This window comes from Aureococcus anophagefferens (assembly GCF_000186865.1).
Source record: "Aureococcus anophagefferens unplaced genomic scaffold AURANscaffold_3, whole genome shotgun sequence".
NCBI classification, from domain to species: domain Eukaryota; class Pelagophyceae; order Pelagomonadales; family Pelagomonadaceae; genus Aureococcus; species Aureococcus anophagefferens.
Window position 1 is genome coordinate 2,743,671 of NW_008705563.1, and position 20,467 is coordinate 2,764,137.

At 72.6% G+C, this 20,467-nt stretch overlaps 3 protein-coding genes across 3 annotated transcripts; 1 reads left to right on the plus strand and 2 right to left on the minus strand.

The window, feature by feature from the left end:
* Positions 1-895: 895 nt before the first annotated feature.
* Positions 896-5,541, minus strand: AURANDRAFT_70959 (hypothetical protein; the record flags this gene model as incomplete). The annotated part of the gene is made up of 4 exons (XM_009035618.1): positions 896-1,469; positions 2,472-2,510; positions 2,557-3,313; positions 4,331-5,541. The coding sequence occupies 4 exons, from the start codon at positions 5,539-5,541 to the stop codon at positions 1,278-1,280; spliced, it is 2,199 nt and encodes a 732-aa protein (XP_009033866.1).
* A 631-nt stretch (positions 5,542-6,172) lies between these two features.
* On the plus strand, positions 6,173-7,440 carry AURANDRAFT_61923 (hypothetical protein; the record flags this gene model as incomplete). The annotated part of the gene is made up of 2 exons (XM_009035580.1): positions 6,173-6,312; positions 6,342-7,440. 2 exons carry the CDS (start codon positions 6,173-6,175, stop codon positions 7,438-7,440), a joined length of 1,239 nt encoding a protein of 412 aa, XP_009033828.1.
* Positions 7,441-10,167: 2,727 nt separating this feature from the next.
* Positions 10,168-10,803, minus strand: AURANDRAFT_58713 (GTP-binding nuclear protein Ran; the record flags this gene model as incomplete). The annotated part of the gene is made up of 1 exon (XM_009035617.1): positions 10,168-10,803. One exon carries the CDS (start codon positions 10,801-10,803, stop codon positions 10,168-10,170), a length of 636 nt encoding a protein of 211 aa, XP_009033865.1.
* Between the last annotated feature and the right edge of the window lie 9,664 nt (positions 10,804-20,467).

Here is a 20,467-nt window from a genome sequence, read left to right on the forward strand (position 1 = left end):
ACCTGCCTGATGAGCCGGCGCGCCGGACTAGGCGCGGCGGCGGCGCTTGGCCTTCGTCTGCGCCATCAAGTTCTCGAAGGCGCACACATCGACGCCGCAGCCGCGAAGCTCGACGATGGCCGTCGCCATGGACTCCAACGCGTTGTCGAAGTCGTCGCGCGCCTCGCGTTTCCGCTTGCGCTCGATGGCCTCGCGGGCGCAGGGCTCGTCCTGCGCGGGGACCCAGAGCCCACCCTCCTGCTCGCAGACGTCGCGCGCAAAGCTCACGTCGCCGGCTCGCTTGGCGGCCGCGTCCGCCGCCGCCGCGACGCGCTGGCGCTCGGCGCTGGCGGCCCAGGGCGGCGGCCGCGTCGGCGACTCCATGGCCATCTCGAAGACGACGAGGTCGCCGCCGAGATCGCCGACGCCGACGACGGCTTGAGGATGCCCGGCGGCGCAGCGGACCGGCAGAGCCGCGGCGGCGTCGAGCTTTCCGACCCGACGCAACCTCACGCGGTACGTCTCCAAGGCCGGGCGCGCGGTCTCCCAGAGCTTGAGCGCCCCCGGCTTCGGGACGTCGACGTCCGCCGGGAACGCACCCGGGTCCGCTACCGCGAAGCCGAGCTTCAGCGGCCGCGGCGAGTCGCGCATCAGAGCCAGCGCCTTGTTCAGAACAGCGGTGCTCGTGATCGGCGGCACCGGTTTCGAGGCGATGCTCACAATCTCCATGCCTCGGAACCAGTCCTCCGGGCCCTTGGAGACGAGCAGGCGCTTGCACTTGCGCGAGTCGAAGCCCAGGACCTCGATGTCCAGTTGCTTCTGCCGGAAGACGTGGTCAACCACGCACGACTCGCGCCAGGGCCGCGCGCGGGACTGGCTGATGTGGCCGACGAAGCGGAGCGGGACGCGGATCTCCGACGCCGCCGGCAGGCGCGCGTCGTCCGCGACGCCCGGCGAGATCGCGAGGTCGAAGTAGTTCTTGGGCCGCACGCGCGGGCCCGTCTTCGCGAGCTCCGTGGACGTGACCGGCGCGTCGAGCCACGCCTGGCGGCGGTCGAGGCAGTACCGCAACGCGGCGCGGAGGTCCGTCTGGATCTGGTTGCGCGGCTTAGAGAAGTCGAAGCGCTTCTGCTCCGTCTTCACAGAGTCCACGTCGCTGACCGCGACGAGGTAGCCTCGCACTCGTTTGAGCCACGTGCTCCGACCGAGGAAGTCGAAGAAGACCTCGTCCGGCCGCGCCGACGCGGCCATCAACTTGTGCACCTCGTGGATCTCCTTGAGCGTCTCGGCGAGGTTGCTCAACGACAAGGGCTGGACCTTGCCGTCGACGGCGTCCCGCGCGCCCGCGGGCCCGCCGTCGAAGCCGATGCAGATGGCGCAGGCCGACTGGTTCGCCGCGACGAGCCGCGCTTTGCCGTGGACGACGTCCATCGACTCCCGGGCTTTCTCCGCGTGAAAGGTGCGGGTCTTGAGCTCGAAGTCGACGTCGCCGGAGTTGAGCTCGTAGATGGGGCTCGCCCCGGAGAGGAGGCGCGAGTCGTAGGCGTCGCCGTGCGTGCTGCACTCGTGGCGCTGCTCGGACGGCGCGTAGACGCAGTTCGTGGAGAACGAGAGCGCCGGCCCGATGATCGCGTGCTGCGCGCGCTCGATCTGCTGCGTGCCGTTGTAGGACTCGACGACGAATTCCGTGGGCAGCGTCGAAAGCACGTCGCGCCGCACCGGCCGCGCGACGTTGAAGAGGCCGCCGACGTTCAGCGCCGCCGCGAGGAAGCCCGCGGCGAGCGACCCCGGGCAGTCCTGCTCGCGCCAGGAGGCGCCGTCGCGCACCTCGCCATCCTCGACGGCGAAGACGTGGCCCGCCGCCGCGCCCGCGGGGCTGTAGCGGGTTTCCGATGGCTCGCTGTGCATTTCGCGGTACGAGTCGACGACGTGGTGCACGCCCACGGCGAACTTGCCGCTCTCGATGAGCGGCGCCCACCGCGCCACGAGCCCGTCGCCGACCATGGCGTGGAGGTGGTCCGCGACGCCGCTCGGCGCGTAGAAGTGGTCGCCGACGGACTTCAGCGCGCCCGCGCCGCGCGCGATGCTCGAGTTGTGCGAGACCATGCGCCGCGCGATGGCCTGGCCCGAGCTGATGCGCTTGTCCGAGCTCGAGCCGAAGCCCGGGCCGCCGCTCAGGAACGCGGACTTGACGTGGACCTGCGACCGGTCGAGAATTCTCAGAGGGACACTCATGTTGCAGTTCAACTGGTTGAATCACCAGTTGAAGTGGGGTTGAATCACACGTAGACGCCGCAGTTGGCCGCGACCATGTAGTCGACGACGCGCTCGAGGCCGCGGAACTCGTCCAAGGACGCGCAGCGCACGGCGATGTCGCGGTCGAGCGCGATGAAGAGGTCGACGCGGCTCGAGCCGAAGTCGCTCTGGACGTCGAACAGCTTCTTCTCGACGTCGAACTCCTTGAGCACGTCGATGAACTTGGCGTATTGCGCCGTCGAGAGGAAGGGCGGGACGCGCCGCCAGGCGAGGACCTGCGGGGGGAAGAGGGGTTCGACGGAGCGCGCGCGACGGGTCTACGCTGCGGCCGACGTCGCCGACCGTCGTCGCGCGGAGCTCCTGCTCGCCGACGTCCTGGACCCAGCAGCCGATCTCCGTCTTCGTCATGTTGGTCCCGCAGATCTTGTTCATGAGCAGGCAGAACGCCTCGAAGCGGCCCGACGCCGTCGCCGCCGTGACCGTCGACGCGCAGGCGGCGACCTCGGTCATCTTCTTCTCCTGGACCTCCTTGCGCATGCCGCTGCTCGCGATCTGGTTCTTGATGTCGAGGAAGCGGAGGATGTCCTTGGACTGGTCGATGTCGCTCTTGGCGGTGTACGCCACTTTGAGCGCGAAGGCTCGAGACATGAGCATGCTCATGGAGCAGTAGAACTTGTCGTCGACGACCTTGGACTTGAGCCAGTACTTCTCGTCGACGTACTTGGCGACGACGCTACTGGGGATCAGGGCCTCGTCGCCGGGCAGGCGCTGCGCCACGAGGAACAAGAGCGACTCGATCAGGGCCGCGTCCACGGCGCCCTCGTCGGAAATGTCGATGGGCGGCCGCTGCTTGCGCGCGTCGCGCGCGGCCTTGCCCGGCGAGATGGTGCTGCCCGTCGTCGCGACGACGCCGGGGCCCACGTTCTGCTCGTTGGCGAACACGGCCTTCGTCTTGGCCGTCGCGACGTCCGTGGCGAGCACGCCCGACGAGTCGACTCGCGTCGACCGGCGCTCCGGCGCGACCGGCGCGCGGCCGAGGTGCGCGTCGAGGGCCCGCTTGTAGTCGCATTCTCGAGACCTATACTTGAACTGGCCCATGTCCACGCCGGCCTTGCGGCACTCGTCGATGAGCGGCCCAGTGTAGGGCATGTTGATACCTAGGTGGTGGTGGTTTGAAAGCTCGAAGGGTGGGGACCCCGTCATCCCCCCCCGGCCCCCGACCCCGCGCGTTCACGAGGGGGCGGAAGGCGCGCCACGCGACGCGCAAGACGCGGCGCCGCGCGGCCAAAACGATCCGGTGCTCGCGTCGCGCGTCTCGAACCGCGAGCTAGTCGAGGTGCTCGCCGCTTGCTTGGCCGGCGACTCAGGGGCGAGGCGCCTGGCAGGTGGAGCGACCGGGCAGCGACCCGAGGTAGCCATGGCTGCCCACGGACGCACCCGACCCACGCGGGGCACCGAGCTGCTGTGGGTCGACGAGTCCATCGCGGCGTTGGCCGAGACGAGCTGCTACGATGCGCGTCGACGATTGGCCGAGAGCCCCATCATCATGATGACGTGCAATGGCAAACAATGTGCTTTGAACACATCGCAGCAAGCTCTTGCGAGTCGGGCTGCCTTGTGCGCCAAGCGCGTGCTCCGCGTCCGCCGACCGCCCTTTCGCTTCAAACGCTGTGCGAGATCTTGATCGCGGACTGCACACAACATGAAGCGCTAGCTGAGGGGCTGCCTCGGCAAGACGATCCACAAGTCGCCCGCGAGCGCGCCGTCCTCGGCCTCTCCTACGGCGGCGGCGTCGCGCACGTGCCCCGCGCCGACGCGACGGCGACGAAGGTGCGCCACGAGCTCGAGGCCCCAGCGTCACGCAGAGCGGCTCGACGCACGTCCACGAGAGCACGGGCGCGTGCCAGTGGGAGAAGCCCGTTGCACGCGAGGAAGCCGAGCGCTTCATAGCGCTCAGTGGACGCCTCTACGACGACGAGCTTGACGACGTCGACGACGACGACGACGAGCTCGACGACGTCGACGACGTCCCCCTCGGCGGTGCGGCGTCGTCTTAGGACCTAATTGCCCTTACTACACCGAGCGTGGCGCTCACGCCCCCGTCTTGGCGCCCGCCGCGCCGCCGCCGCCGCCCTTGGCGCCCGCGGCGACGCGGCGGCGCTCCGTGCCCGGCGGGAGCTGCGCGTTCGGGTCGGGCCGCGACGGCGCGGCGACGCCCGCGTTCTTCGCGTGGACGGCCTTGAACAAAGCCTCGTGCTTCTTGTTGATCTTCGCGGACTTGAGCGCGATGCGGAGCTTCGACGCGAGCTTGGCCGGTTGGGACGCGCCGGCGTCGTCGAGCGTCGCGCGGTCGGCGGCCGTCGAGGCGTCGGCGAACGTCGCGGCGCCCTGGGCGACGAGGCGCCCGTCGACGGACGCGGAGCCGTCGAGGCGCGCGTTCGGCACGAAGCCGAAGTCCAAGAGCAGGTCCGGCGTCGCGCGCGCGCCGTAGGACGCCACGAGCGCGTCGTCCGGAGCGATGGGCTTCAAAGCGATCAGCGCGAAGGTCGCGTCGTCGCGCGCCGCGTCGAGCACCTCGAGGCGGACGTTCGGGCTCGCGCCCCAGTTCGCCGTGTCGAGGAAGGGCACGAGCACGCGGAGCGCCTTCGTCGGCTTCGCGGCGCCCTCGGCGGACGGATGGACGGCGCCGGCGTCGCCGCCGACGTCGTCGAGCCGGAGCTCGTGGGCCCGCGAGCTCGCGAGGAACGCGCCGTAGCGCACGAGCTCCTCCGGCGTGCCCGTTTCCGCCGCGACGGCCGCGACCCGCGCCCGCCGCCGCGCGACCTCTTCCACGAGCGGCGGCCACTCGGTGCTCTCCACGTCGCTCGCGTCCCAGTGGTCCGGCGTCGCCGTGATCTCCGACGGCGCGGGCAGCGTCGCGACGTAGGGCGCGAAGAATTTATCCTCGAGGTAGCCGAACTTGTAGAAGTTCGCGCCGCACTCGGCGAGGTCCGCCTCGCCCGCGTTCGGGTCGCTCAGCGCGAGCGCGAGTTCGGAAGGCACGCGCGCGACGACCGCGTCCTTCTTGAAGGCCTTGGTCGCGACGAGGTCCGCGCCCAGGCCCGCGCGGCACTCGCTCGCGACGAGGCCCGAGAGCTCCGCGCCCTGGTTCGTCGCCCACTCGCGCAGCGCCGCGTACTTGGGCGGCTCGGGCGCGACGACGACGGCCTTCTTCTTCTTCGCCTTGGGCGCGCCGAAACCGCCGCCCTTCGCGAGCGCCTCGCCCCGCGCGACGAAGCACGCGAAGAGGAGTGTGAGAAGCCCCATCATTGCCTCAACCCACGGCACCTTCAAGGATCTTTCAAGGAGCCGATTTCATTGCACCTCATCGCCATTGGCTGCCCCTTGGAAGGCTTCCTCGGCGCGCGCCGCCGCGGGGTTGAGGGCCGCGATGGCGCTCATGCACGTCCAGGACCGCATGAGCGGGAACAACTGCGAGCGCGGGTCGCTGACGCTGAAGACGCAGCTCGAGCGCGAGAGCTTCCTGCGGCTGTCGGCGCCGCTCCTCGGCGAGGAGGAGCCGCGGGAGAGCGAGAAGGCGAGGGTGCCCGCGGCGGCCCTGCGCGCCGTCTACGGCCACTACGTCGCCCTGGGCTGGCTCAACGGCATCGCCATCAGCACGGCCTTCGCCTACTGCTACTACGAGGAGCGCGCGTCGGCGAACACGTGCACGGCGCCGCGCGGCGTCCGAACGGCTGATTTCCGGGCCTCCGACGTGACGCGCGCGCAGGCGCTGCCCGGCTTCTTCCAGCTCGCGTGGTCCTTCAAGTTCGTCATCGGCGCGGCCCAGGACGCGACGCCCGTCGGCGGGCTGCACCGCGCGCCCTACGTCCTCGCGGGCTGGGCGGGCTGCGTCGGGCTCGGCTGCGCGCTCGCGGTCTTCGCGGACCGCCTCGCGATGCTGCCGTACGCGGGCATCGTCTGCGCGCTCGAGGTCTGCATGGTCTGCGCGGACACGGCCTGCGACGCCCTCGTCGTCGGGCTCACGAAGACCGAGGCCGAGGACGTCCGCGGGCGCGACGCCGGCGTCCCGCGGCGGTGTTTCGAATCATCGTCTCTCTCGATAGGTCGACGCTCGCGAACGCGTACTCGTGCCGCTTCACGGCGGCGCTGCTGAGCTCCGCGGCCATCGCCGTGCTCTACGACGGCCCCAAGCAGGGGGGCCACATGCCGTTCGCGCTGTCGCTGCGGACGTGGTGGGCCGTCGGCGTCGCGCCCGCGGGCTGCATGCTCGTCGCCGGCGTCTTCACCCACGTCCGGGACGCGGAGCGCGCGCTGCCCGGCCGCGACGAGGCCGCGCCCTCCGTCGCCGCGGCCCTCGGCCGCTTCCGCGCGTGCCTCCGGCGGCCCGCGGCGCACCGCGTCGGCGTCGCGCTCTTCTGCATCACGTCGCTGTCCCTCGTCACGAACAGCGCGTCGAACGCCGCCGCGATCCAGTGGTTCGGCTACTCCAACCTGCAGTACGGCGTCGACAACACGATGTCCTACGTGACGCTGACCATCGTGCTCCAGCTCCTCAAGGCCTACGCGCTCCACTGCGACTGGCGCGCGCTCTTCTCGTCGGCCATCTTCGGCATGCAGGCCTTCTACGCGTCCTTCCTCATCGTCGTCTGGTGCTGCTGGGCGCGCAACGGCTGGTTCTACGTGTTCCTCAACATCGACAACCAGGTCGCGTACGACGTGACCTTCTTTTTGTCGGTCGTCATGGTGCCGGAGCTCGTCGAGCCGGGCCTCGAGGGCGTCACCTACGGCGCCTTCACGACGCTCACGAACGCGGCGCAGAACGTCGCGTCCGCCGTGTCCGTGCAGCTCCTCGGCGTCTGGCCCCTGTCGAACGCGGCGCTCGACGCGGACACGCACGAGACGCGCGCGGACGTCACGCGGCTCCAGGTCGCGTGCTGCCTCGCGGGCCTCGCGGCCATCCCCTTCACGCTGCTCCTGCCCTCGCAGAAGCACGACTGCGCGCGGCTCCGCGACGCGCCGTCGAGCCGGACCATGGCCGACGCGGTCCTCGCGCTCATCGTCCTCGGCATGCTCTACGGCGCGACCATGTCCATCCTGCCCATCGTCCCCGCGACGTCGTGCCTCAAGCTCGTCGGCGGCTCCGGCTGCGGCGCGGCCGCGGCGGCCGACGACGACGCGCCGGGCGCGGCCTACTGCGCCTAAGGGGGGGCGCTCCTTGTATCCCGATCGCGACCCTGCTTACGGCTTCATGGACGCGCGCGAGAACGCGCGCCACGCGGACTCGAGCGCGCCGCGGTCGACGGCGCAGTAGCCGAGGCCGAGGTCGACGACGACGTCGGCGACGAGGCCGCCGGCGGCGAGGGCGGCGCCGAGGCTCGCGGCGCCCCTGTAGGCGCCGTAGCGCGCGACGGCGCCGGGGCCGCGGCCCCGGAGCGCCGGCGCCGCGAGGAAGCGGCACGGCGCGTCGCGCCCGCAGAGGAAGCACGCGAAGTCCCACGCGCCGGCCCACGCGGCGACGCCGCTCGGCGGCGCGCGGCGGCGAGCGGCTGCGGCGGCGGCGGCGGCGCGGCGGCGGCGAGCGGCGGCGGCGCGGCGGCGAGCGGCTGCGGCGGCGCGGCGTCCTCCGCGAAGGTGAGGGCCGCGGCCGCGTCGCGCATGTCGACGTCGAGGCCCGGGCTCGGCGGCGCCTGGGCCGGGGCCGGCGCCGCGGCGGCGAGCGCGAGCAGCGCCGCCGGGGCCGCGGCGGCGTCGTCGTCGTCGTCGGCGGCCTTGAGGTTGCGCGCGGAGACGAGCTCGAGGACGACGCCAGAGTCGCAGCGCACGTCGTAGCGCTCGCACTCCGACGCGCCCTGGGCGTTCGCGGCGCGGCCGCGGCGCGCGACGACGGCGCCGCGCGCGCCGTTGAAGCCGCGGCGCGCGCTCTGCGCGTTGAAGCGGATGATCTGGACGCGCGCGCCGGCCGCGAGGCGGGTGCCGCGCCCGGCGGCGCCGGGCGTGGGCCGGCGCGGCGTCGCCGCGGGCCGCCGCTCCGGCGTCGCCGCCGGGGGCCGCCGCGGCGCGCGCTGCACGAGCGACGCGCCGCGCCGCGGGTCGGGCGACCGCTTCGCGACGCCGCTCGCGTCGCAGACGTAGGACGCCAGGATCTCCTCGTCGGGCCGCACGGCCCGGAGGAGCTCCCAGCGGAAGACGAGGCCGCCGGACGCGGGCCGGTGCACGCTCCAGCGCACGTTCGGCTCCTGGCGGCCGCGCGCCTCGTTGATGTAGTAGGTCAGCGCCGTGACGCCCGCGTCGCCGTCCCGCAGCAAAAAGTAGCCGTCGGCGTACTGGATGTACTCGTAGGGCGACAGGCGCCGCGGCGCGGACCCGGCGAAGTAGGCGACGGACGGGTCCGCGACGGCCTCGCCGCGCGCGAGGCCCACGGCGAAGAGCACGCCGCGGCCTCTCCGGTCGCTCTGGCGCGCGTCGCCCTCGCCCGTGACGACCGAGACGCGGCGGAAGGCCTCCCAGGCGTCGTCGCGGCCGCCGGCGTCGTCGCCGGGGAGCGCGGGCAGGCCGAGGCGCCGCCGCGCGTCCCGCGGCGCCGTCGGCGCCCACGTCGCCGGCTCGCGCTTCGCCTGCTTCGCCGGCGGCCGCTTCGCCGGCGCCGGCGCGGCGCGCTTCTTCGCCGGCGCCGGGGCGTCGCGCCGCTTCGCCGCCGCCGGCGCGTCGCGCCGCGCCTTCTTGGCCGGCGACGCGTGGCCCGCCAGGATGGGCGTGCCGTCCTGCCGCGTCCGCAGACTCTGGATGGACGTGCCGTCCTTGAGGTAGAGCACGTGGTACGGGTTGCACTTGCGGCCCGGGTGGCCCTCGAGCGCCGCGGCGACGAAGCCGCCCGGCGCCTCGTGCGTCGAGCCGTCGTACTCGATGGCGCCGGACCTATCGAGCGTTTCTGAGAAGGCGTCGGGTCGAGCGTTTCTTCGGCCGGAAAAGGCGTCGGGTCTCTCCCTCGGCGTCGGGTCTCTCTCGAAGCGCGCGAAGCGACGCGACGCCGGAATGTTGCGCCAGCAGCTTCGCCTCCACGGTGATGTGCGTCGGCCGCGACCGGTGGTGGTCCAGCACGATGGGGCCGGGCCTGAGCTTGCCCGCGGCGAGGAGCTCGGCGAGCGTCGTGTGCACTTGACTGCCGGACGCGCTCGACCGCGGGCCGCTGGCCTCGAGCTGCTGCCGCGCCGCGGACTTGGCCGGCCGCGGCGCGAGGGGCGTCGACGCGGGCGGCGCGCCGTCCGCGCTGCGCCGCACGGACGCGCTGGGGAGCCACTCGTCGAAGCGGCTATTCCACCCTTGGTAGTGCACGAGCCAACGCGGCTCCTGCTCGGAGACTTCGACGACTTTCGACGCGTACCATTCTTGGCCCCATTTGGCGTGCACGGCGTCGCCGCGCTGGTACATCGTGCGCGACTCTGCGCAGGACCCGAAGCTGGTCGCGATGAAATCGCGATCAGTCCAGCGAATGAATCGAACCCGCCTCTCACGCAATATGAGGTCAATCGGAGAGAAAGCTCGTACAAGCATCAGATTTCGAGTTCAGCCTCGCCAAACGGGTTGGTTCGGAGTCGGCGGTTCGAAGCAGGTTGGCGCAGTGGTAGCGCGGTGGGCCCATAACCCACAGGTCGCATGATCGAAACATGCACCTGCTACTTTCTTTTTTTGCTCTCGGAGGCGTCGCCTTTGTCTGCTGTTTTTTTTTTTGCGTGCTTGTACGCGCCGATCGTCGCTACGGAATCGGCTAGCGTGGGAGGCGCCAAGTCGGCGACGGCGCGCGCACGCTCCACATCCCGCCCGGGACTCCGCTATTGAGAGTGCCGTTAGCGGTCGGCGGCGCGCCCCGGGGCGAGAGAGAGGGACACGGGGAAGACGGGCGGCGCGCGCCGCGATACTTGGTGACGCGCCTCAGAGGTCGTCGTCGTCCTCCGGGAGCGGGATGTTCGCGGCTTCCCTGAGCTCCTGCTCGTAGCGCTGGGCGTCGACGGGGTCGATGTTGAACTCGGGCGGCGCGAGGGCCGGCGCCTCGACGAAGTGGAGGTTGTTGTCGCCGCAGAGCTTGCGCGCGAGCCAGAGGAACGGCTTCTCGAAGTTGTAGTTCGACTTCGCGGAGATGTCGTAGTACTGGAGGTTCTTCTTGCGGTGGAAGGTGATCTGCTTCGCCTTGACCTTGCGGTCCTTGATCTCGACCTTGTTGCCCGTGAGGACGATGGGGATGTTCTCGCAGACGCGCGTCAGGTCGCGGTGCCAGTTGGGCACGTTTTTGTACGTAATGCGGCTCGTGACGTCGAACATGATGATGGCGCACTGGCCCTGGATGTAGTAGCCGTCGCGGAGGCCGCCGAAGCGCTCCTGGCCCGCCGTGTCCCAGACGTTGAACTTGATGGGCCCGCGGTTCGTGTGGAAGACGAGCGGGTGGACCTCGACGCCGAGCGTCGCGACGTACTTCTTCTCGAACTCGCCCGTGAGGTGGCGCTTGACGAAGGTCGTCTTCCCGACGCCGCCGTCGCCGACGAGGATGAGCTTGAACTCGGGCATCTCCATCTGCGGGGGCGCGCGCGCGTCGAAGGCGCGGCCGCGAAGAGCGGCGGTCGCGACGCGGCGGCGGCGCCTCGGCGAAGGGGACGGCGCGTCGACGCGAGCCTGCGCGCGCGCGTTTCGAGTGATGTTTCGCGCGCGCCGCGACCCCCGGCGCAGCGCGGCCATGGCGGCGGCGGCCGGGGGGCGACCAACCGACGGCGCGGCCGCATCGCCGACGGAGATCGCCGCCGGGCCGGGCCCCGCGGGCCGCGCGCCGCCGGCCCCGCCGCCCCGCCCGCGCGCCGCCCTCTCGCCGCGCCCCTGAAACGACGTCTTCGCGGCGCCGGCGGTGCACGAGGCGCTTGGCACTGGACGAGGCCCTTTGTCGCCGCTCAAACGCGCGAGCTGCTGGGCGCGGAGGCGATGCATCCGCGAGAAATGTTTCGCGTGCAGCCCCGTCCCCGACGCCGGCGTCGTCGAGCAGCCCGACCAAGATGATCTACGACACCAAGTAAGCCGCCCGCTCGCTCGCATCGTTCACACGCGCCCCACGCGCGCAGGTCTTCGTATTTCAGCAGTTTCCTGTCGTCGAACAAGCACAAGCCCTCCAGCGAGGAGGTCATCGAGGCGCTCAACGACATCCGCATGAAGGTGCGCCGGCGGATCCACCCCCCCTCGCCCGACGACGCCGCCGCAGGTCCCCGGCCAGAGCCCGGAGCAGATGGCCGCGACGCTGAGACTCAAGCGCGCCGCCGGCGTCCCGGCCGCGCGCGCGGCCGCGGCGACGCGCGCGCGGCGCAGGTACCCGAACTGGCTGCTCGAGGACCTCAACTGGGCCGAGCTGTCGGACAAGGTGCCCGAGGTCATGGCCCAGTAGGCGCGTGCGCTAGGTCTTAGCGGCCGACGAGGGCGAAGGGGGACACGTGGAACTGGCGCTTCATACGCGCGGTCCGCGTCAATTTCCGCTGGCGGAACAGGTGCGTCGCGGCGCCCGCCGTCGCGGGCGACGCCCAGGCGTCGAGCATCTTCGAGTCGCAGTGGGCCTCGTACCAGCGCATCATCTCCGTCTTGTAGTCGCGCGCGTAGACCCAGCCGTCGACGTCGCCGGGGCCGTCGTGGTCGATCCACCGCGGCCTGCGGCGGCGGCGTTCCGGACGCGTCGGACGCGCGGGGACGCCGGGGTCGGGACGAGAACTCCGTCGCGTCCGGGTCGTCGTACTCGTAGCCCGGCCCGAGGAACGCGATGGCGTGGTCGAAGGCCTCCAGCACTTCGCCCGCGTCGAAGCCCCGCCGGAACTCGCGCTCCTGCGCCTGGGCGGGAACGGGGTTGCTTCGACGTGAGCGTTCTGCGCGCGCGCGCTCCAAAGAAAGCATCCAGGCTTCGAGAGCGCTCGTCCAAGAATCAGCCGAAACGAGTGGAAATCGGCCGAGAGAGGCGCCTTTGAAGTTGGGCGCCCGTTTCCCGCCCCGTCCCGCGCGTAGGCCGCGGGGTCGCCCATGGCCCGGGGCATGAGGTTCGCCGCGTCGTAGGCGCCAAAGGGCGTGAGCCGCCGCTGGTTCTCGTAGAGCGAGATCTCGATGGGGAACATGCGGAGCTTCGCCTTGGGCCTCGCGACGCGCGAAAAGTCGCGGAACCGCGGCGGCGGCTCGCCGAAGCACGCGGCGAGCGCCGGCGCGTACGCGTCCTTGAGGCCGTGGTCGCCGATGGTCAGATTTGTCAGCCCCCGGAAGAGCGCCGCCGCGGCCGCGCCGCCCTCGTAGAACGTCGGCGCGCCGCCGACGACGTGCACGAAATTGCCGAACGGGTGGTAGTCGCCCGCGACGAGCGCCCGCCGCGCGATCTGGAGCGCGAAGGCCTTCGACGACGCGACGCCGTCGGCGACGGCCCGGCCCACGGACGACCCGTCGCCACCGTCGTCCGCGGCCTCCGCCGGCGCGCGGGAGAACCGCTTCGCGACCTGCGCGGGCGAGCGCGACCGGCGTCAAAGACGCGTATCACTCGCCGCGGAACGCGGGGCGCGACGGTGCCCGCGAGCCACGCGAGGCGGCCCGGCTCCTCCGGCGCCGGCGCGCCGTCCGGCTCCGGGGCCTCGGACCGCGAGAAGCGGTGCTTGACCTGCGGACCCGGCGTCGACGCGGGCGAGGCGAGCGGCGCCGGCGCGCGACGGCGTCGCTGAGCGTCGCCCAGCGGCCCTTCTCCGGCGGCGCCGCGGCGCCGTCGTCGGCGCCGCCGGACGGCGCGCGGTCGCGGGTCGTCGCCGGCGCGGCCGCGTCGACGCGGAGCAGGAGCCGCGGCACGGGGTCGTCGCCGTGGACGACGTGGAGGAACAGGTCCCGCCAGGGCTCCGCGACCTCGACGCGCTCGAAGACGGACCGGGCCGTCGGCGGGCCGTTCGTGCCCACGGGCGCGCCGAACGTCACGCACCTCGCCTTGGCCGCGACGTCGGCCGCGTCGAGGCGCGGCACGCCGCTCACGAGGCACCGGAGCAGGACGAGCGACGCGACGGCGCCGCCGAGCGAGTGGCCCGCGAAGACGACGTTCTCGTAGCGCTTGAACAAATTCGCGAGCGGGTCGCAGTTCACGTTCGCCGCGCGCTCGGCGAAGCCCGCGTGGACGCGGCCCTGGGCGTAGACGGGCTCGAAGTCGGCCTGGTGCGCCTTCAAATTCGTGTACGTGTCCTCCCGGTCCGCCGTGCCCCGAAAGGCGACGAACGCGACGGACCGCGGGGGTCGCGTCTCCGCGTGGCGCGGCCGCGCCAATTCGAAGATGCAGTAGGCCCCCGAGCTCGCCGCGCCCTCCTGCTCCAGGGCCGCGTGCCGCGGCAGGACCTACCGAATTACGTCGGGAACGATGGTTCGTCGTTTCCCCGGCCGACATCTCTCGAAACTCGTCGCAACCGCGGGACGCTGGGCGGGACCTTGTCCACGAAATCTAGACCCTCGGCGTAGGGCCCGAGGCTTTCGTCGGACAGCGCGTCGGTCATGTTCGCGTCGCTGTACGCCAAACGCGACGCGACGAGCGCGCCCATGACGAGCTCCTCGTGGACGGCGCCGAAGGCGCCGCCCTCGCGCGCCGCCTCCTCCCGGACGGGGTAGTCAAAAGGATTCTCCGCCTCGCCACAATCGTCGTCGTCGTCGTCGTCGTCGAGGTCCGCCGGCGCGCCGGCGCCGGGCGGCTCGTCGTCGCGCTGGCAGACGCAGAAGAGGAAGCCGAGGTCCGAGCTCTCCGTCGACGGCGGCGCGCCGTTCTCGCCGCCGACCTCGACGGTCTCGAGGGGCCGCGGCGCCTTGCTCATGGCGGAGATCGACGAGACCGGGCTGCCATACGATCTCCACCTTCGGGGTTAACCTTGAGGGTGATATCCACGGGCGTCGCAGTCGACGCGCTAAGCTATGGGCGCCTGAAAACCCCGAAGAGCGGGCAGCCCCCCATCATGTCCGGGGAACCCGGCGCCATGGTGGGCTACCTGCGGGGCGACGAGCTCCAGCTCATGTTCCCGTCGCTGGGCAAGGCCAACGCGACCCGGCGGCGCGCCGACGTCGTCCACAAGCGCGAGCAGCTCGCGCGGCGGGCGTCGAAGAAGTCCATGCCGCCGCGGCAGCGGCACAAGACGCTCGAGCGCCTCGAGACGCGCCTCGTCACCGCGGCGCGGACCCTCGGCGAGGCGAAGCGCGTCGAGAACAGCGTCCTCGCGGCCGTCGAGGCCGAGCGCGACAAGGTCGCGAGGGCCAAGGAGCGGGAGTCGAAGCCCGCGCCGCTCCAGAAGAACATCGCCGCGGCCGAGCGGCGGCAGCGCGAGCACGTCGAGCGCGAGCTCGCGGAGATCGCCGCGGCCATGCGCGCGGACCCGGCGCGCGCGCGCGAGCTCGACGGCGCGACGCGCGCGACCGTCGCCTTCAGCGCGCAGGACGAGCGCCTCGTCGAGGCGCTCGGCGCGCGCCTCGCGCGGCGCGGCGGCCTGCCCGGCGCGCCGGACGAGCGCCTCGACGGCGCCGCGGCCCTCGAGGGCCTGCGGCTGAGCGGCGACTGCGACGCGGCAGAGGCGAAGGCGATCCTCGCGGCGTCGCGGGACCTCGGCCGCGCGCGCCGCATGCTCGTCGCCCTCTGGCGGCGCAAGGCCTGGGCGCGGTCCCTGCCGCGGCGGCCCCTCGCCGACGCCGACGTCTTCGCGCGGAGCCTCGGCCGGTCGCCCGCGGCGGCGCCGCCGGACCGCGGCGTCGACGCGCCGACGCCGACGCGCGGCGCGCTCGCGCGGACCGCGTCCTGGCGGCCCGGCACGGCGTCGAGCGCCGGCACGCCCCAGCGGCTCTTCTCGTCGACGGCGCCGCTCCCCGCGGGCGACGGCCGCGCGGATTTGTTACGCGCGGAGCTCGGGCGGAGCGACCGGTTCCTGACGCAGACGGACGAGCTCGTGCGCCGCGACATGGAGCGGACCCTGGCCATGTCCGCGCGGGCGACGACGGCGCCCGGCGGGCGGCGGTCCACGTCGGCCTTCGCGACGCCCCTCGCGTCGCCCGTCGCGAAGCGCGCGGCGATTCGCGCGCCCGGGACGCCCGGGTCCCGGCCGGGCACCGCGCTGTCGGCGACGGCGTCGTCCGACGACTTCCGGCCCTACAGCACCTGCCGCCTCGACGAGGGCGACTGGACGTCGTCGGCGCTGAGCCGGCGCTGCGGCGCGTGGGCCGCGACGAAGATCGCGCGCGTGACCGCGCGCCTCGAGTGGCGCGCGCGCATGCGCGCGCTCGGCCAGCTCGCGCGGCACGCGCAGTACGAGCGCCACCTCGAGGACTGCGTGCGCTTCGTCAAGCTCGCCGCCGGGCGGCGCCTCTGCCGCTGCGCGGCCGCCGTCGCGTCCAGGGCAGGAAAAGAGAGCGAAATTCCCAACTTCAAAGGCTCCTATATCGGCCGTTTTCCACTCGTTTCGGCTAATTTTTGGACGAGCGATCATCTCTCGGAACAGCCTCGAAGCGTGGATGCTTTTTCCGGAACGCGCGCGCGCGGAACACTCATGTTGAAGCGACGTTGAATCACTCTTTTCCTGCCCAGGTCGCGTCGCGGCTCAAGAAGCGCGACGCGCTCCTCAAGTGGCGCCGGTCGGCGCTCGCGAGCCGCGCCTACGTCTTCGAGTGCGCCGCCGTCGAGATCGGGCGCCACGTGCGGTCCTACCGCGCCAAGTGCGAGAAGGAGTGGCGCCGGCGGCGCCGCGCCGCGACGCGGATCCAGACGCGGCACCGGCGGAACGCGGCGACGCGCGTCGTCGCCGCGCGGCGCGAGGCGAAGCGCCGCGACGACGCGGCGACGCGCATCGCCCGCTTCTACACGGACGCCAAGGTCATCCGCGCCGCGCGGCGCAAGGCGCGCGCGCGGAAGCGCGCCGTGACGGCCGCGCTGCTCCAGCGCTGGGTCCGCGGCGTCCTGGGCCGCTGCCTCGTGCGGCGCATCAAGGTCGCCGCGCGGCGCCACGTCCGCGCGCTCGCGATCCAGTGCCTCGCGCGGGGCGCGCGGTGCCGCGCGTACGCGGACGACCTCCGGCTCCTGCGGCGCGCGACGGCGGCGATCACGGTCGTCCAGCGCTACGGCCGGGGCTACGCCGTGCGCCTCGACATCCGCGGCGACCGCGCGTCCCACGCCGCGGCGGCGGCGATCCAGCACGTCGCGCGCAAGTTCCTGGGCAAGGTCCGCTACGACCGCGCGCAGCGCGCCATCGCGATATCGATCCTGCAGAACTGCCTCCGGATCATCATCGCGAAGCAGCGCGTCGCCAGGGAGATGAAGCGGCGCGCGACGATGAACCGCATGCGCGCCCTGAGCGGCGGCGCGCCGCGCGAGGGCGAGGCGCGCGACGTCTCCGCGGACGCGGGCTTCATCCAGCTCTGGTACCAGCGGCTCCGGGCCCGGTGGGCGAAGCGCGCCGCGGCGGCGCGCGTCCAGGCCGTCGCGCGACGGTACGTGAAGCTCGTCCAGCTGCGGCGCCTCGTCGCGGCGCGCCTGCGGGCCGCGCGGCTCTTCCAGGCCGCGCTCCGCGGCCTGCTGGCGCGGCTGCTGCTCGGCCGGCTCCGCGCGCGGGTCAAGGAGGCCGCGTGGGAGCTCGAGGCGAGCGTCGCCATCGAGCGCCGCGCGCGGGGCTGGCTCGCGCGCGCGCGGCTGCGCCGGGAGCCCGCGTTCCGGAGCCGCGCGAAGACCGTCGCGCTCCTCCAGGCGTCGTTCCGCCGCGCGCCGGAGCCCGAGGCGCCCGCGGCGCCCGACGGCGGCGGCGGCGGCGCCGCCGCGGACGCGCCGGCGCCGGCGCCGTTCGCCGAGGACGACGTGGACACGGAGGCGGAGCCCGACTCGGACGGCGAGACGCTCGGGAGCCGGCCGTCGACGGCCGCGGCCGCGGCGCCCGCGGAGGGCCCCGGCGGCGGCTGGCCGCCGCCCAAGGTCTACGACGACTACTGGGAGGCGCGCGCGGACTACATGGCCCAGCAGGACGCCCTCGTCGGCGCGAGCGTGCGCGTGCTCCAGCGGAGCCTCGCGCTGAGCGCGTGGCGGAAGCGGCGGCTCGGCGGCGCCGTCCGCGTCCAGGCGCTCTACCGCGTGCTCCGCGAGCGCGCGAACGTGACGCGGCTCCGGGAGATCGTGCGCCTCGAGCGGCTCCGCAACGCGGCGATCACGCGGCTCCAGGCGCAGCTCCGGGGCCAGGGCGGCCGCGACCGCGCGGCGCGGCGCGCCGCGGAGCGCGCGCGCGCGAAGGCGCTCGCGAAGAGGCGGAAATTCGCCGCGATCACGATCCAGGCGCGGGCCCGGGGCCTGTTCACGCGCGAGGGCATCCGGCGGCGCATCCTCATGGAGCAGCGCCTCGCGGCCGAGGGCGTCGCGCGGCGCAACGAGCTCGCCGCGGAGACGATCCAGTGCGCGCACCGGCAGCGCGTCGCGCGGCTCACGTCCCGAAAGCGGCGCCAGGAGCGGCGCGCCGAGGAGGAGGCCAAGGAGAAGGACCGCGAGCTCGAGGACGCCCTCGACGACCTCAAGGCGCAGCAGGAGACGCAGCTCTTCGCGATGCGCCTGCAGTGCGCGTACCGGAAGAAGCAGGCGCGGCGGCGCCTCGAGGAGCAGATGAAGGCCCTCGTGGACGCGGAGCGCGCGCGCGAGGACGGCCGGCGCCACGGCGCCGCGAGCCGCATCCAGGCGCGGACGCGCGGCGGCCAGGGCCGCGCCAAGTTCGTCGTCGACCGCCGCAAGCTCGAGGACAGCAAGGTCATCCGCGGCGCGCTCCAGCGCATGCGCGCGCGCCAGCGCGCGGAGATGCACAAGATCGAGGCCCGCATGCGCCACCTCGAGAAGTTCGGGCCCTCGGAGTACCTCTGGAGCGGCGTCCGGTCCGAGCTCACGCCCGACGAGGCCGCGCGCGCGGACGCGGACGGCGGCGACCTCCCCGCGCCCTCCGGCGACGCGCCGCCGGCGGACGACGCGCAGACGCCGGCGGGCGACGACGGCGCGACCGCCGGGGGCGCCGGCGACTGGGCCGAGCAGTGGGACGAGAGCGCGCGGGCGACGTACTGGTACAACGCGGCGACGGGCGAGGCGTCCTGGACGGAGCCCCAGGCCCTCGCCCTGGCCCACTACGACGACGACACGGCGCTCTACGACCAGGACCAACCCTACGACCCGGACCAGGCCTACGCCCAGGACCCGGCCTACGGCGACGCCGCCGCGTACGACGACGACCAGGGCTACGGCGAGGCCGGCTACTTCGAGGACCAGCAGGGCTACTACGACGACGGCCAGTACCCCGCCGAGTAACACCGGCGCATGTGGAGGACCGGTCGTCGGGGCTTCGCGGCCGGGGAGCGCTCGGGAAGTGCTCGGGAGGTCGCTTCAAGTGAGTCAACAACGAACTATCGGCTCGCGCAAACGCTGCTGTCTTGTTGAAGGACGATGGGCATAAAATGCGCAGCCTCGTCCTGGTCCTTGGCTGCCTCCGGGGCGCATGGGCCGCCACCCGGCCGAACTTTTTGTTCTTCCAGCCCGACGAGCTGCGCGCCGAGTCGGCCTTCCACGAGGTCGCCACGCCCCACATGGACCGCCTCGTCGCCACGGGCGGCGTGCGCTTCACGGGCTGCCACGCGTCGCACACGGTCTGCTCCCAGTCGCGGGCCGCGTTCATGACGGGCTGGCCGACGCACGTCGCGGGCCACCGGTCGCTCTGGTCGCTGCTCCGGAGCCACGAGCCGAACCTCTTCCACTACCTCAAGGACGCGGGCTACGAGATCGCGTGGCACGGCAAGAACGACAACCTCGACGCGGACTCGCTCCGCGCCGACGTGGCGGAGCACGGCGCGGGCGCGGGCACGGACCACGGCGGGCGCAAGTACGACGACCCGGCCGACGCGCGCTACTACAGCTTCGTCGCCGAGCCCGCGCCGAACGTCACGCAGGACGAGCGCGGGCGCCGCATCCCGAGCGCGCGACTCCTCGCCTGGAACCGTCCCCGGTAGGCACAACGTCGCGGCGGCCCTCGACTTCATCGCCGCGCGGGGGGCCAACGCGACCGCGGCGCCCTGGATGGTCTTCCTCCCGCTGCTGCTGCCGCACCCGCCCTACTCGTGCCCGGAGCCCTGGTACTCCATGGTCGACCGGTCGAGCGTCGACCTCCGGCGGCCGCCGGAAAAAACGGCCGGCAAGCCCGACTACCACGCGAGGCTCCGCGAGGTCTCGGGCCTCGCGAACATGAGCGCGGCCGAGGCCGACGCGACGTACCGCGAGGCGCGCGCGATCTACCTGGGCTCCATCGCCTATTCCGACCATTTGCTGGGCCGGCTCCTCGACGCGCTCGACGCGACGAACCAGACGGAGAACACGGTCGTCGTCGTCTTCAGCGACCACGGCGTCTACCGCGGCGTCCCGCGGCCACGACGATTCGCGAGAGATTTCGACCAGGAAAACTACGAAAGACCGTCACCGACGCGTTTGGTAGGACTACGCGGGCGACTACGGCCTCGTCGAGAAGTGGCCGAGCGGCCTCGAGGACGTGCTCACGAACGTGCCGCTCTACGTCCGCGCGCCCATGCTCGGCGCACCGCCGGCGGGCGACGTCGGCGACCTCGTCCAGCTCTTCGACGCCACCGTCGCGACGACGCTCGACCTCGCGGGCGTGCCCCCGAGGCACGTGCACTTCGCGCGGTCGCTCCGGCCCTACCTCTCGAACGCGACGGCGGGTTCCTGGGAGCCGCGCGACGCCGTCTTCGCCGAGGGCGGCTACGCGACGAACGAGCCGCGCGACTTCGAAAAGGAGACGGGGCGTGCGTCCAACTACTGGTACAAGAGCCACGTGCAGCAGACCTACCCGCTGAGCGTGTGCCGGGCGGTGTCCATTAGGACAAAGGCCTGGAAGCTCGTCTACCGGTCCGACCCGACGTCCCTCGACCACGACTCCGAGCTCTACGACCTCGCCAACGACCCCCTCGAGCTGACGAACGTCTACGATGCGAATCCCGAGGTCGCGACGGAGCTGAAGCTACGGATCCTCGACTGGATGGTCCTCACCTCCGACGTCACGCCCTACTCGACCTGCGACCGCGGCACGGGCAAGTGCTCCGGGGAGCCCTGGTAAACTCGATCGCCAGCGAAGTGACAGTGGCGCTCACATATCCCGCCGGCGGGATATGTTAAACGCCGCTTCAACAACCTGGACCTCAAACCGTGCAC